This window comes from Eriocheir sinensis, chromosome 37 (assembly GCF_024679095.1).
Source record: "Eriocheir sinensis breed Jianghai 21 chromosome 37, ASM2467909v1, whole genome shotgun sequence".
NCBI classification, from domain to species: Eukaryota; Metazoa; Arthropoda; class Malacostraca; order Decapoda; family Varunidae; genus Eriocheir; species Eriocheir sinensis.
The window spans coordinates 15,927,826-15,940,325 of NC_066545.1; the positions used below are offsets into that span (position 1 = coordinate 15,927,826).

Here is a 12,500-nt window from a genome sequence, read left to right on the forward strand (position 1 = left end):
AGGAAAAGGAAAAGACGGGAGAGAATTTAAGAAGAAGAATCAGCATGTAAAGCATTCTCTAAAATCAAGAGCGTAATATCACGATCAAGTTATTAAAGGCACGCGAAAAGGAAAGGAAGAGAGAGAGAGAGAGAGAGAGAGAGAGAGAGAGAGAGAGAGAGAGAGAGAGAGAGAGAGAGAGAGAGAGAGAGAGAGAGAGAACAAAAGATTGAGTAAAACGTAGGAAAAGGGAGAGAGAGGAAGGAAAAGGGAGAGGAAGGAAAAGAGAAGTGAGAAAAAGGATTACGAAATGACTGAATACAAAGAAACAGAGAGAGAGAGAGAGAGAGAGAGAGAGAGAGAGAGAGAGAGAGAGAGAGAGAGAGAGAGAGAGAGAGAGAGAGAGAGAGAGAGAGAGAGAGAGAGAGAGAGAGAGAGAGAGAGAAGAAAGGATAAAATAAAATAAAAAAGGAAAAAAGGAAAAAAGAAAAGACAAGAAATAAAAAAAAGATAAATAGCTAGAAAAAAGAAAAAAAACTCGTCAGCTTACCTTTCAAACAGGACACCTTGAGTAGGCCTTTGCTGAGACTCACGTCCTGCTTAGGGAAGGAACACAACGCCGTCGCCTCTTCCTTCCCCTCCCCCTTCCCTGAGGCGCCCACCATCTTCACCTCCAGGGACGTATGAGCCGTCACCTGAAGAACGGGAGAGAGGATGGGAGGGTGGTTAGTAGTTATATATATTATGAAGGAGAGAATTTGTCATCACTAATCTTTTTGTCGTCATAGTTATCCTCATTGTCGGGTTCGCGTCCCATCCGCCGGTACAAAACAAGCTGGCAATTTTCACTCATCACCGAGTGGCCTAAGACTACCCTGAAGACCACCTGTCAACCTGAACTCCGGATTCTCTATCTAAAAGAGGGCCAAAGATGAGCTCCTGGGGGCAACATGAGCCAAGCAACATGGCCCCACTATAAACACTTGCCTGCGCCAAAACAGACTGGAGCTGATCACCAGGCCCCACCAAGAAAGGCTACCGGGGCTATAGACAGAACACTAAAAAAAAAAAAATTGTTGTAGGACATATTTGTTTATCATGAGGACTATAGTCGGTTCCGCTCTTAGGTTCAACTAGAGCTGGCAGGCCTAATCCTTCTGGGGTGGACTGACGGACTTGGTATCATTGCTTGGGTGACGGTACTGACTTAAAGAGGTAGCAGAGAGCAAGAGGTAGTAGGCTATGGGCTAGTTTCACAGTTCCCCCATGACGGGTTAGTAAGCTCCCAAACCAATACTAGAGCCTTCGAAATTTCCTTGTATAGTGTCTGGTGTTTATATTTAAGTTTACAAATTTGATGAAACTATACAGGAAAAGTCTTGTGTATTTAGTGTGGCATTGAAGACCTCACCATATATTGAACTGTATGGGATTCTATAGTTTGGTTCGGGCTGTTACGAAGACACTGTGTTGGACTGTGAAATCTGCTCTATGTCACGGCAGGTTAGATCTTGTAAACAACAGCCAATGAGCGACGCAGAGACTCTCACCCAAGCAATGATGCCAAGTACGCGAGTCTACCCCTGAAGGATTTGGCCAGCCAGCTCTCGTGGAACCGACTATAGCTTGGGATGGAGTGATAGGACAGTCCAAGCGGGGAGGATTTGCGCATGTGACGACCTACCCTGAATGTGGCGCGCGGTGGCAGGTGGCAGGTCTCGTTGGTGGTCGAGGTGAGGAGAGTCAGTTCCTCGTCCTCAGTTCGCAGCCACATGGGATCGTTGACGACCAGGTAAAGTAGGCGAATCTCGGAACCGCACGCTGAAGGGGAAGAGGAAGGAAGATAGAGTCGTAGATAGGTAGAATTTAGGTAACGGTGTACAGGTAGATGGTAGACAGGTAACAATGCAGAGGTTAGAGCAGGTGAAGATTCTATCACTACAACCACAACCACCAACAGCCACAACCATCCTCACAACTGGACACCGTAGGACACTTTGAGGAGTCTTGGGTCAATGTAACTCTTGAATACGCGACACGAAGGGAAGAGTTGATGTTGATGATGAGGAAATGAAGAAGGAAGGACTCGAAGAAAAGAAGGGAAGAACAGGTAAAGGTGATGTAATTTGAGGTTTGATAAATATATTAGTACAAAAATGAATGAAAGGGAGATGAAGGCAGGTAGGGTCTAGGTAATGACAGGTAACGAAATACAGGTAAAGGCGATGTCATTTGAGGCTGATGGGGAGAGGGAGAGATACCGGCGAGGGGAGGAGAAGGAAAAAGGAAGAGAAGAATGAAGACGAGGAAGAGGAAAGAGAGATAGAACGAGATCGAAGAGGGAGAGGAAAGGAGAAGGAAGAAGAAGAAAAAGAAAGGAAAATTAAGACGAGGAAGAGGAAACAGATAGAACGAGATCGAAGAGGGATAGGAAAGGAGAAGGAAGAAGAAGAAAAGAAAGACAAGGAAGAGGAAAAAGATAGCAGATGGAAGAGGGAAAGGAAAGGAGGAAGAAGACGAGAGAGAGGAAAAAAATGATAAAACGAGACTTAAGAAGGAAATGAATGTAGAAAGATGAAGAAAAGGAAGAGGAAGAAGAAGAAGAAGATTATGATAACGAGATACATGGACACTCTTACTGGAATACATAAACAACCAAAGAGTCAACCCCATACTCACAAGAATGTAACTGGAACCTGCCCTGTTGGAACCCCTGAGTCTGCGCTGCGACGGGGCCAACCACAGCAACCACCATCATTACCACCACAAGAGTCACCACCACACCCATCACCCTGCAACCACCACCACTACTACTATCGCAGCAACCACAACAACCACCACCCACCACCATCCTCACCACTGCACACTGTAGGACACTTTGAGGAGTCTTGGGTCAGTGTAACTCTTGAAGACGCGACACGAAGGGAAGAGTTGTTGATGTTGATGAGGAAATGAAGAAAGGAAGGACTCGAAGGAAAGAAGGGAAGAACAAGAAGAAGAAGGAGGAGGATTACCTGGAAGAAGAAGTAGGAGGAAGGAAGAACATGGAATAAAGAAGAACAAGAAGTAATGAATGAAGAAGAAGAAGAAAACAAAGCAAAAGGAATACCGAGAAAACGAGAGGAAGGATAAGTACAAGAAGAACTCTAAGAAGAAGAAGAAAGGGAAAAACAAGAACAAAAAGAACAACTCAAAAAAGAAGAAAAAAAAAACCTCCTCAATTCCGTAGATCAGAAGTTAAAAAAAAAGGTACCGAACCCCAAGTTGATGACACGACAATGGAATCAAACACTTTTAAGGAGGTTTCAATTTGAGCACTGGGTAGGAGAAGGGGGTTGAGAGGGGAAGAAGGGGTTGAGGAGGAGGTTTTGAAGGGGCAGCAGCTGAGATTGAAGGTGGAGTCGAGGACGAGAACCAAAGAATAACTGACCAAGGGAGAGAGAGAGAGACAGAGACGCAACTGGTGGTGGTGGTGGAGGTGTTGGTGATGGAGTGGTGATGATGGTGTTGAAGTGAGCGAGGCAGGCTCACCACAGGAAGACTTAACAAACATCCTTTAACATTATCTTTGGGGTCTAATTATTGTTTTCCTTCTTCTTCTTCTTCTTTGTTGTAGTTGTTAGGAAAGAAGAAGAAGAAGGATTTTGAAGTGTGTGTGTTGGTATATATATTTATAGTGATTTATTTATTTATTTATTTATTATTATTATTATTATTATTATTATTATTATTATTATTATTATTATTATTATTATTATTGTTATTGTTATTGTTATTCCTTTTTCGTCGTTTCCTATTCCTTACTTCCGTTTATCATTATTATTATTATTACTCTCTCTCTCTCTCTCTCTCTCTCTCTCTCTCTCTCTTTGTCGGATGTTACAAATCAAAAAAATGACGTCACACGAGAGAGAGAGAGAGAGAGAGAGAGAGAGAGAGAGAGAGAGAGAGAGAGAGAGAGAGAGAGAGAGAGACTTTAATTAATCTTGTCACGCTTTCTTTGTTTTCTGTTGTCAATCTTACTTTTTTGAGTGACAAGACCTCTTCTTCTTCTTCTTCTTTTTCTTCTTCTTCTCCTTGTTCACATTTTCTTGTTGACATTTCTTTACATTTCCATTTATTTTCCTTTTTTCTTTGCTCTTTCAACCCTATTTACTTCTCTTTTTATGTGCGTAATTTTTATGCATTGTACTTTTATCTTACTCCTATACATCCTCATTTTTTTTGGGGGGGTGGGGGTCTTACATATATACATCCTTTACAAATCCTCTAATTCAAGTACCCTCATGACTCCCCCCTTAAGCGCGCACGTGTGTCTCTTTAAAAACTATAAACAATGGCTTCTTCAAGTGTTGCCGGATGTCTTCAATTTGACCCGCCTGATAAAGCAGCTAAAGGGAATTAAGATAACGAGCATTTTTTCTTTCTTCGAGGCATCCGGGAGTTGTAAGTTAACGTTCTAATGTAATGTTGTTGCTTTCAAGGGAATTCTGAGTCACGAGTCCGGTTGAGTCACATAATAATTGCTTTTCTCTGATAGTTGTAGTAGCAGTAGTAGTAGTAGTAGTGATAGTAGTAGTAGTGATAGTAGTAGTAGTAGTAGAAGGAGGAGAAGGAGGAGAGGACGTGAAAGAAATATTATTAACCGAGATAATATTTACGCTGCCCTATAAATAAGTTCTTCAATTTCTTCTTTTTCTCATCTCTTACCTTTCCCTTCCTTTCCCTTTTCTCTCTGTCTGTTTGTCTCTGTCTTCTTCTTCTTCTTCTTCTTCTATACGATATACAAAGAAGAAAGAAGAAAGATATTTATGCTAGTCAGAATACACAAGTTAGCCCCTACACGTACTACCGTCTTCGGCTGGTCATTATCATATCCTTGCTTCTGTCTATCTGGCGTACCGTATTTTTGGGCCCGTCTAACACACACACACACACACACACACACACACACATCCGGGGACATATTGATAAGGGAAGACGCTACCGAGGAGTTCGTTCTATATATATAACCACTGTTGTCTTTGTTATCATAAGCTTTGGTACTTTAATGTTACAGTTTTATGATGTTATTGTCTCTATAGTTTTCCGATGTGTTTTATTTCGTGCGTTCAGAGTGATTAGTTTCTTTAATACTCCTTTTTGTCTTCAGTTCGCTCCCTAGAAGAAGAAGAAGAAGAAGAAGAATGAAGAAGAAGAAGAAGAAGAAGAAGAAGAAGAAGAAGAAAGACAGTATAGGATACAAGTAGAAACGAAAAAGATAAAGTTAAGAAGAAGAAGACAAACAGAGAGACAGACGGAGAAGATAGGAGAAGAGAAGAGAAAAGGAAGGGAAGGGGAAGAGAAGAGAAGAGAAAAAGAAGTTGAAGAAAAAGAGGTATAAATTAGAGAGGAGAAGAGAAGAAAGAGAAAATTAAGGGAAAGGAAAGGAAGAGAAAGAGAAGGAGAAGAGAAGAAGTAAAAGAAGTCAGAGATAAGAGAAGAGAAAGTGAGAGAGAAGAAAATTAGAGAAAAAAAATAAAAGAACAGAAAAACAGTTAAGTCATCCCTCCAAAAGCACATCCACAACCATTTTCTCTCACCACAAGACCCCGAGATAAACCTTATCAGACACCCTACACAGACAGTCCCCACGCCAACCACGCTCACCTCAACCACAAACAAATCCACCTAATACCTAAACCTCAAGAAAACTGAAGCTAAAAGGCGTACAGAGATAATAGAAGCCCGAAAACCGAGGAGCCGAGACGGGGGTGGCGGCGAACTGGCGAGCGGCAACATTCCACAAGTGTCAAAACAAACCGAGCACGCGGAGGCGGCGGCGGCGAAGGCGGGGACAGAGAGGAAACACCTAACTAGCCCCATAAAGCACCCACGAAGAAGAAGAAGAAGAAAGAAGAATGGTAAAGTTGGCAAAAGTGTTCCTCGCGCAGTGCCGGGAAAAAAAGGGCACAAATGTCTGAATAAGTGAAGATAAGTGACTTTATTTCAGGTTAGAAAATAACGTAACACTGAAAAGGAAAGTGTGTGAATAAGTAGAAAGGAGGAGCACCTTTGAAGCGATACAAAGCGTTACAGGTCAAAAGAAGAAGAAGGGAGAAGAAGGCTGTGTGATAGTGTTGAGGGGCAGCACAGTGTTGAAGGGCGCGGCGGCGAGGCACAACACTCCCCATGAAGCTTGCCCAGAGACTCCTGCCCCTGGTGCTGCTGGCAGGTGCGTGGGGGGAGATAAGATGATGACGGGTACCCTCACACTACGTAACAATAACATTAATAAATTAGAGGCCATACAAAACAAAGCTGCTGCAAGATGGGCCAGACGTGATTACAGACACACCACCTCAGTCACTTTGCTTAAACAAGACATTAAACTAGACCCATTACCAACACGAAGACACCTCTCTAGATTCTTTTTAGGAGCAACGAGTAGCGGGCTCTTTTTTTTGTTTTGTTTTGTTTCCTTCTTTTGTGCCCTTGAGCTGTCTCCTTTGTTGTAAAAAAAAATACACAGACAGCAAATGCTATGTAAAATCACAAACAATTTACTAGATAAGGCTGGCCTGGGATGTAGAGGAGGCACGGAGGGGGTGCGATTGTGGTTAGAGGTGTATTTTTAGAGAGAGAGAGAGAGAATGTTTGAGCCAGGGTGCTGCAGCCCTTCCAAGTTTGGGCAGATAAAGATTTTTCAGGCAGAGTAGCCATCATTGCAGCCTTATAGGACCACTGAGCTGGCAGGTCATGAGCCAAATACAGCCCACTTTAATATATTTCAGTAACAGCTATTAGTATTTGGCTGTACTTTAAAAAATATAGCTCATACTCATTACTCAGTTCAATGTATATTTAGATAAAACTAATGAGTTCTTTGTGAGTACCTAGTTTATTGCCTTCCCTGTGTTTGTGTGTGCTTTTTAACGTGGAATATATGATGCAGAGTGATGACTTCCTTTCATACAATGTCAGTGTTGCAAGAGTTGAAAGAAAATATTGATATGAATTGTGATGAGATCTTTCCTTTGAAGTATTTCACATTATAGTAAATAGTTTTCTCTTGATAGTAGCTACTGTCAGCACAGCATTATATCCTGTCAAGACCCAGAATGGTCAGACCTTATTCTAAATATTTATAACTTCTGTCTTTTTAAGTTTCTAAAAATATCTTTGAATGTATCCTGATTGGCTGATAGGTCATGTATTTATATTGAAGTTTACATACCATGGTGATGAGCCAATACTTTAACTCCATTACCCTTCCCAGTCCTGCTGCTGCACTTGGCCGAGGCAAGAGGGGGTGGTCGCGGCGGTGGTGGTGGCAGCAGGTATGGGGGCCGAGGGGTAGGCCAAGGTGGCTTTGGGCCCGGAGGCAAGGTATCAACTGGAGGCTTCAGGACATTTGGCTCCCCTCAGCGTTGGTCCTATGTGGGAGGACGAAGATTCTACTATGTGGGCTTCTACGGTCATGGCTCAACTCGGGGTGGGAAGGGGACCAGCAGTGGTGAGTACTGTGTTTGCTGTTCTGTTCTGTGGTAGGGGGTGCTGTGGCTTTTGTCAGGCAGGTCAGTAAAATGCTGTAAGATGGGTCCATTGCATTATTTGACATGGTTTAGTCAGTAAGATAATGTATGGGAAATATTGATATCTGAACATGATCCTAACAAGTGCAAGTGGCTCAGATGCAATGCCTTTATACAAATTGATTCATAAATATGGTAATTCAATTTGTGATGTATTTTGTTTTTTAATTATTCAGTTGTTGTAATTATCAAAGAATCCTACCTAAAACATGAATACTTATCTAAAACTTCACTGCATATATATATTGTAGTTTCTTAGAAGGCTTTACATTTGAGCAACTATGAAGTTATATGCTTGCTGAGGGAGGTTGTGCTGTAATATCTGCTAAAGTAAGGTTTATAGATTGATGGTTCTGAATGTTCATGCATATAAGATTCATGATTGTGTTCTGTGGAAAATGTTGAAGCACAGACAAGCTGGAGTGCTGCGTGTGGGTGCTCCTTGAGGTGATGATTAACTTAGACACTGATTCTGAACTATCCACTCCAGCAATAGGCACAGATTCTCAAAATATTGATCCAAGTCTTTCCTCTTCACATTATTTTTCCACTTCACACGCATCATACTTCCCCACACATCAGGAACATCAGGAAATGAGTAGATGAAGCAGCTCATTATAAATCTCATGATCACCATTTTTGTGTTAGGACATTTCTTGTTAGTCTCATTGATATACATTTTCCTCAAGCATCCATGACATCATATATACACAACTCCTCAAATTATTTATGAAAGGAAGCACTTTGCCGGTATTTAAGGCTGCCATCATGCTCATTTGTTGCATTACGTATATATGTAATAATTTGGGAAACTTTAACCCAGTACCAGCGACGGGCCAAATTTGTGGCTTTACCATGTACCGGTGACGGGCCAAATTTTTGCCGTGATATAAACCCCCAGAAATAGATGATGCATAAACTGATCACAAATGCGTTGATATATATTATGAAATGATTTGCGTGAGTGATGATTTTTTCTCATTATTCTCGCTTAGAGGAGCCTTTAAGAAACATGATCCCTGCAGCTACCAGGTTAAACTCCTGAAACCTTGCACTATCAATTGACTACCAAAGATCAGACCTTATTGATGAATTGCCATGGAAAGAAAACTGTATTTATTTAGTACTATAATTATGGAATGGAAGGAAAGCTATATATTTGAGTAGCGTGTTTGGTTGGTCATTTTGTTTTGTTATTTTGTTGTTTTGCTTATTAATCAGTGAAGGCTATACAGGAGGAGGAGAATGAGAAGGAGGAAGAGAGGTCAGGGAAGAAAGAAGTGTTTGATAAATGAGAAAGTGAAAAATTTGCCAATACAGACTCAATAAATGCTGAAGATATGAATGAATGAAAAAAAAATCAGCTCAAACAAAAAATAAATGTGAAGGAAAAGAATATTCTTGTAACAAGCATAGATATAGAGCCATAAGAGCAGTTTTAATATTAATGTGTAGTCCTGTCGTTTGTTGATGTGTGTTGCTGCATGGATGACGAATTCAAAGCCCCAGGAGTGTTATGTGGCTCCTGGATGCTGTGGTGGAAGTGCTTGTCTTGGATGCTGTGGTGGAAGTGCTTGTCTTGGATGCTGTGGTGGAAGTGCTTGTCTTGGATGCTGTGGTAGCGGTGCTTGCCTTGGATGCTGTGGTGGCGATGGTTGTCTTGAGGGCTGATGGAGACATGATGGGATGATGATGAGTGACACTAGTGGGAAGGGGAGAAAGGTCTTATGGGGCTGGTGGAAGGAAGAGCGCAGCAGAGAGACAGGCACAAATTAATGAGAAAAAATATAATAGAAACCATCTGATAGGGGGTCAAAGATTCTGTGTTCACTTAGATGCTGAAGATGGGATTTTTCTACCATGTTTCTACCCTCCACTGAGCCAATGTATGTAAAATATTTATTCTTATAGGAACCATATTTTGATTTTTTTTTATCCGTGAAATGGTTAAATAACACAGTAAGGCAATGATAATGAGAGAACGAAAGAGGATGTTTGTTTTCAACCGAACCAAAAAAAAGCAAACGAGATATTGTTTCTGAATGTCTGATGCCTTTTGCAAGACTCCTAATATACACTCATCATATCTTATAAATGGAAAAAATAGCTACATACATATACTTAACTGCAAGGACTGAGATTATTTCAGGGAAGTGAAGAGCCATTTAGGAAAGCCTTTAGTTAGGAAATAAGGATATATTAACACAGCTGTCTTAATACATACTCGATCCTCAGGGTGAGAATAGATTAACGTGTTTAGGGAAAGGTAATGCGATAATAAAGGTAGCTGAGGGAGCCATTCATGAAGCTTGTAAGGTAACACACACACACACACACACGGTAGCATAGCAGGCTTAGGGGTTGAACCTGACCCAGCTGTTGCCTGCACCATTGAGTGAAAGGGTGCTGGGAGGGAGGTGGAGAGGGAGAGGAGGAGCAGCAACCAATGAGCCCCTTCCTTGTTCTCAAGAGGCCAGGAAGTATCTGCCTCACAACTTTTAAGAGAGGTGCGTCAACATTGTGTGCTGTGCATATCTGCCTCGTGAAGCTGTTTTGCATGGTGATCTGCTGGATAGGAACCCGCATTCTTTAGTTCGCCTCGGCACCAAGATCACCAGTTTGAAGAGACACTCGATCGTATAGAAGTTGCTGGGATTTTCATGGAGTGCTTTATGATCCTCGTGATATATATGGAGATGATGATGCCTTCTCCTGCCTCTTAATTCCTCTTACCTCCTACGTGTTCCCTTCTCAATCCTTGTTTTACTTCGTCATTCCCCTTTTTCTTGCCCTCTTCTTGCCTCCTCCTCTTACCTCTTGCCTACGTGTTCCCTCCTCAATCTATATTTTACTTCGTCATTCCTCTTTTTATTGCCCTCTTTGCCTCCTGCCTCTTCCGCTTACCGCTTGCCTACGTGTTCCCTCCCCATTATTTATTTCACTAAGTCATTCCCTTTTTCTATTTCTTTCCTTACTATTTCGAGTCTTTTTCAATCTAACTTCTCTGTTTATTAGCTTCACACGACTTCTGCATCTTGAAGGGGAAAATCACCCGTGGAAACCCGCTCAATTAATCTTCTCCGTGGGCTTGGAAATTAGACGTGACGGGAACCGAGGCGTTTAAAAATATGAATCAGGGTAGTGTGGGTGGAGGGGGGTAGGGATTGGTAGCAGTAGTAGTAGTAATAGTAGTTGTAGATGTAGTAGGTAGTCTAGTAGTATTGATATAAAAGCGGTATTGTTATTTACTCTCCACCGAAATCGTGTTACTGTAATCGTTTCAAGACTCGTATATATTGTTCAGTGACATTCGTGGGGTGGGGGGTGATGATGATCCTTGTAATATTGGTTCAAGGCCATCGAAGAGGTGTTATCACGTTATTGAGTGGGCTGGTGTGTCTTGTAGCAGATGATTTGAACCTACTTTCGTATACCTCTACAAGCCCGTGATAAGATACGCGTGTGTGTGTGTGTGTGTGTGTGGCGATGGAGTTGGAGGTTATAAGCAAGAAGAGGAGTATAATTATAGTGTATAGGGAAGAATAGAGGCAGAGGTAGTGATCGTATGAATTAAAAAGAGGAGTTGGAAGTGAAGTAAGAAGAGGAGGAGGAGGAGTGTTATATAGGGAAGAATAGAGACAGAGGTGATGATCGTAATGAAGGGGGAGGAGGAAGAAGGAAGGAAGGGAGGAGGAGGAGGAGGAAGAGGCTATGGGGACTGACTTCCTCCGCTTCCTACGTATCTATCTCCAAGCCTTTATTTGTTTCTTTAAGTCCTTTTCTTCTCATGGTAACCCTCTCTTTTGTCACTTTTCGTCCCTGTCTGTCTAGTACGTTCACCTCTTCTTAATCCCTCCTTTTTTAGTCCTTTCCTTCATAAAAAAAAAAGGATATTGTATTGTGGTGACTTATTTCTTGTGGGAGGTGGCCGATGACAGTGGTGGTGGTGGTGAAGACGTGAGAGGAGGAGGAGACAGAGGAGGAGGAGGGGTAGCCGTGCCCTCGTGCCCGTGCTGGTAGAGGTGCAAGTGGTCACCAGAAAGCAGTATCACCACCCCAAGCCTCGCACAGTTACCATTCTCACCACGCCGCCCGCCACTTATGGATAAATGTAATCCTGGCGAGGTGGTTCCCGTGGGAGTGTTCTGTTAACCACTACAGAGGAACACCGCCTTTGGATTCGTGCCTGAGGTAGCGTTAAATTGCAAAGGTTTGGTTTGGCGTAGTAAAAGAGCACCACAGCCTCTCAAGTGGACGGAGTTGCAAGTTTTCGCCACTCTCTGGATTCTTGGCCACCGCTGTCTGGGCTCTCGCTCCGACTCTCCGCTGCCCATCTGTGTTCGCCGAGCTGCTGGTGAAGTGAGTGGCGGCCGAGGAAGCGTGCCGCCCCTGCCACTGTTTGTGTGTGCGTGGCCTCGAGCCTTTCATAGCTGACGTAGAAGTGAAAAGATACAAGTAGTGAGTGATATGTTGTGCGATGTTTAGTGTTCCGTGTGTGTGCAAGCAGTGCGTCCAGCTGACCCTGGTGGTCCGTGTGGCGGGGCGAGGCAAGGCGGCGAGTGCAGTGAGTGACGGGCCGTGTAAACATTCCGTGCCGCGGCGGCAGGGCGGGACTGTCTGGCTGGCCAAGGGATGAGGTTGCTGGGGGACTCGCCCAGTACTACACGTGGGGGTCGTGGGGCACCCGCCGTGTGCACAGCACTTATTGATTGGGGAGGAGCCCGCGGGCGCCGTCCACAGTTATATGGGTTTATGGGAATGGTGTCGATGGGTCCTACTGCTATGTGCTGCCTGCTCATGATGATGATGATCCCGTCGCCGCCAGCATCGCGTTGCGTTGAGGCGCATCTTGTCCCGGGGGCGTGGCCTGAGGCTGTGGAGGATTGCGGGAAGAGTCATCAGTCATCAGCCCAGCCAGTAACAGCCTTCCAGGCAGCCTCTGGAGGG

At 43.2% G+C, this 12,500-nt stretch overlaps 2 protein-coding genes across 12 annotated transcripts in view; one reads left to right on the forward strand and one right to left on the reverse strand.

Moving 5' to 3' along the window:
• LOC127008389 (mucin-5AC-like) overlaps positions 1-3,505 on the reverse strand; it is a 5,146-nt gene extending 1,641 nt beyond the window's left edge. Inside the window, exons 1-3 of the mRNA XM_050880412.1 lie at positions 2,659-3,505; positions 1,664-1,800; positions 530-674 (exon numbers count right to left, since the gene is read on the reverse strand). Coding sequence (XP_050736369.1) covers positions 530-674; positions 1,664-1,800; positions 2,659-2,830 — 454 coding nt within the window. The 5' untranslated portion in view covers positions 2,831-3,505. The remainder of the gene's footprint in view (positions 1-529; positions 675-1,663; positions 1,801-2,658) is intronic.
• Positions 3,506-5,192: 1,687 nt separating this feature from the next.
• Positions 5,193-12,500, forward strand: part of LOC127008390 (cell surface glycoprotein 1-like) — a 47,759-nt gene continuing 40,451 nt past the window's right edge. Inside the window, exons 1-2 of one of the 11 annotated variants that reach the window (XM_050880413.1) lie at positions 5,193-6,193; positions 7,238-7,474. In XM_050880413.1, the coding sequence (XP_050736370.1) occupies positions 6,151-6,193; positions 7,238-7,474 (280 nt within the window). In that variant the 5' untranslated portion in view covers positions 5,193-6,150. Of the gene's footprint in view, positions 6,194-7,237; positions 7,475-11,587; positions 11,745-11,797; positions 12,012-12,098; positions 12,118-12,500 lie in introns of those variants that run through there. The other 10 variants (XM_050880414.1, XM_050880422.1, XR_007761068.1 and 7 more) reach the window with 10 other exon arrangements.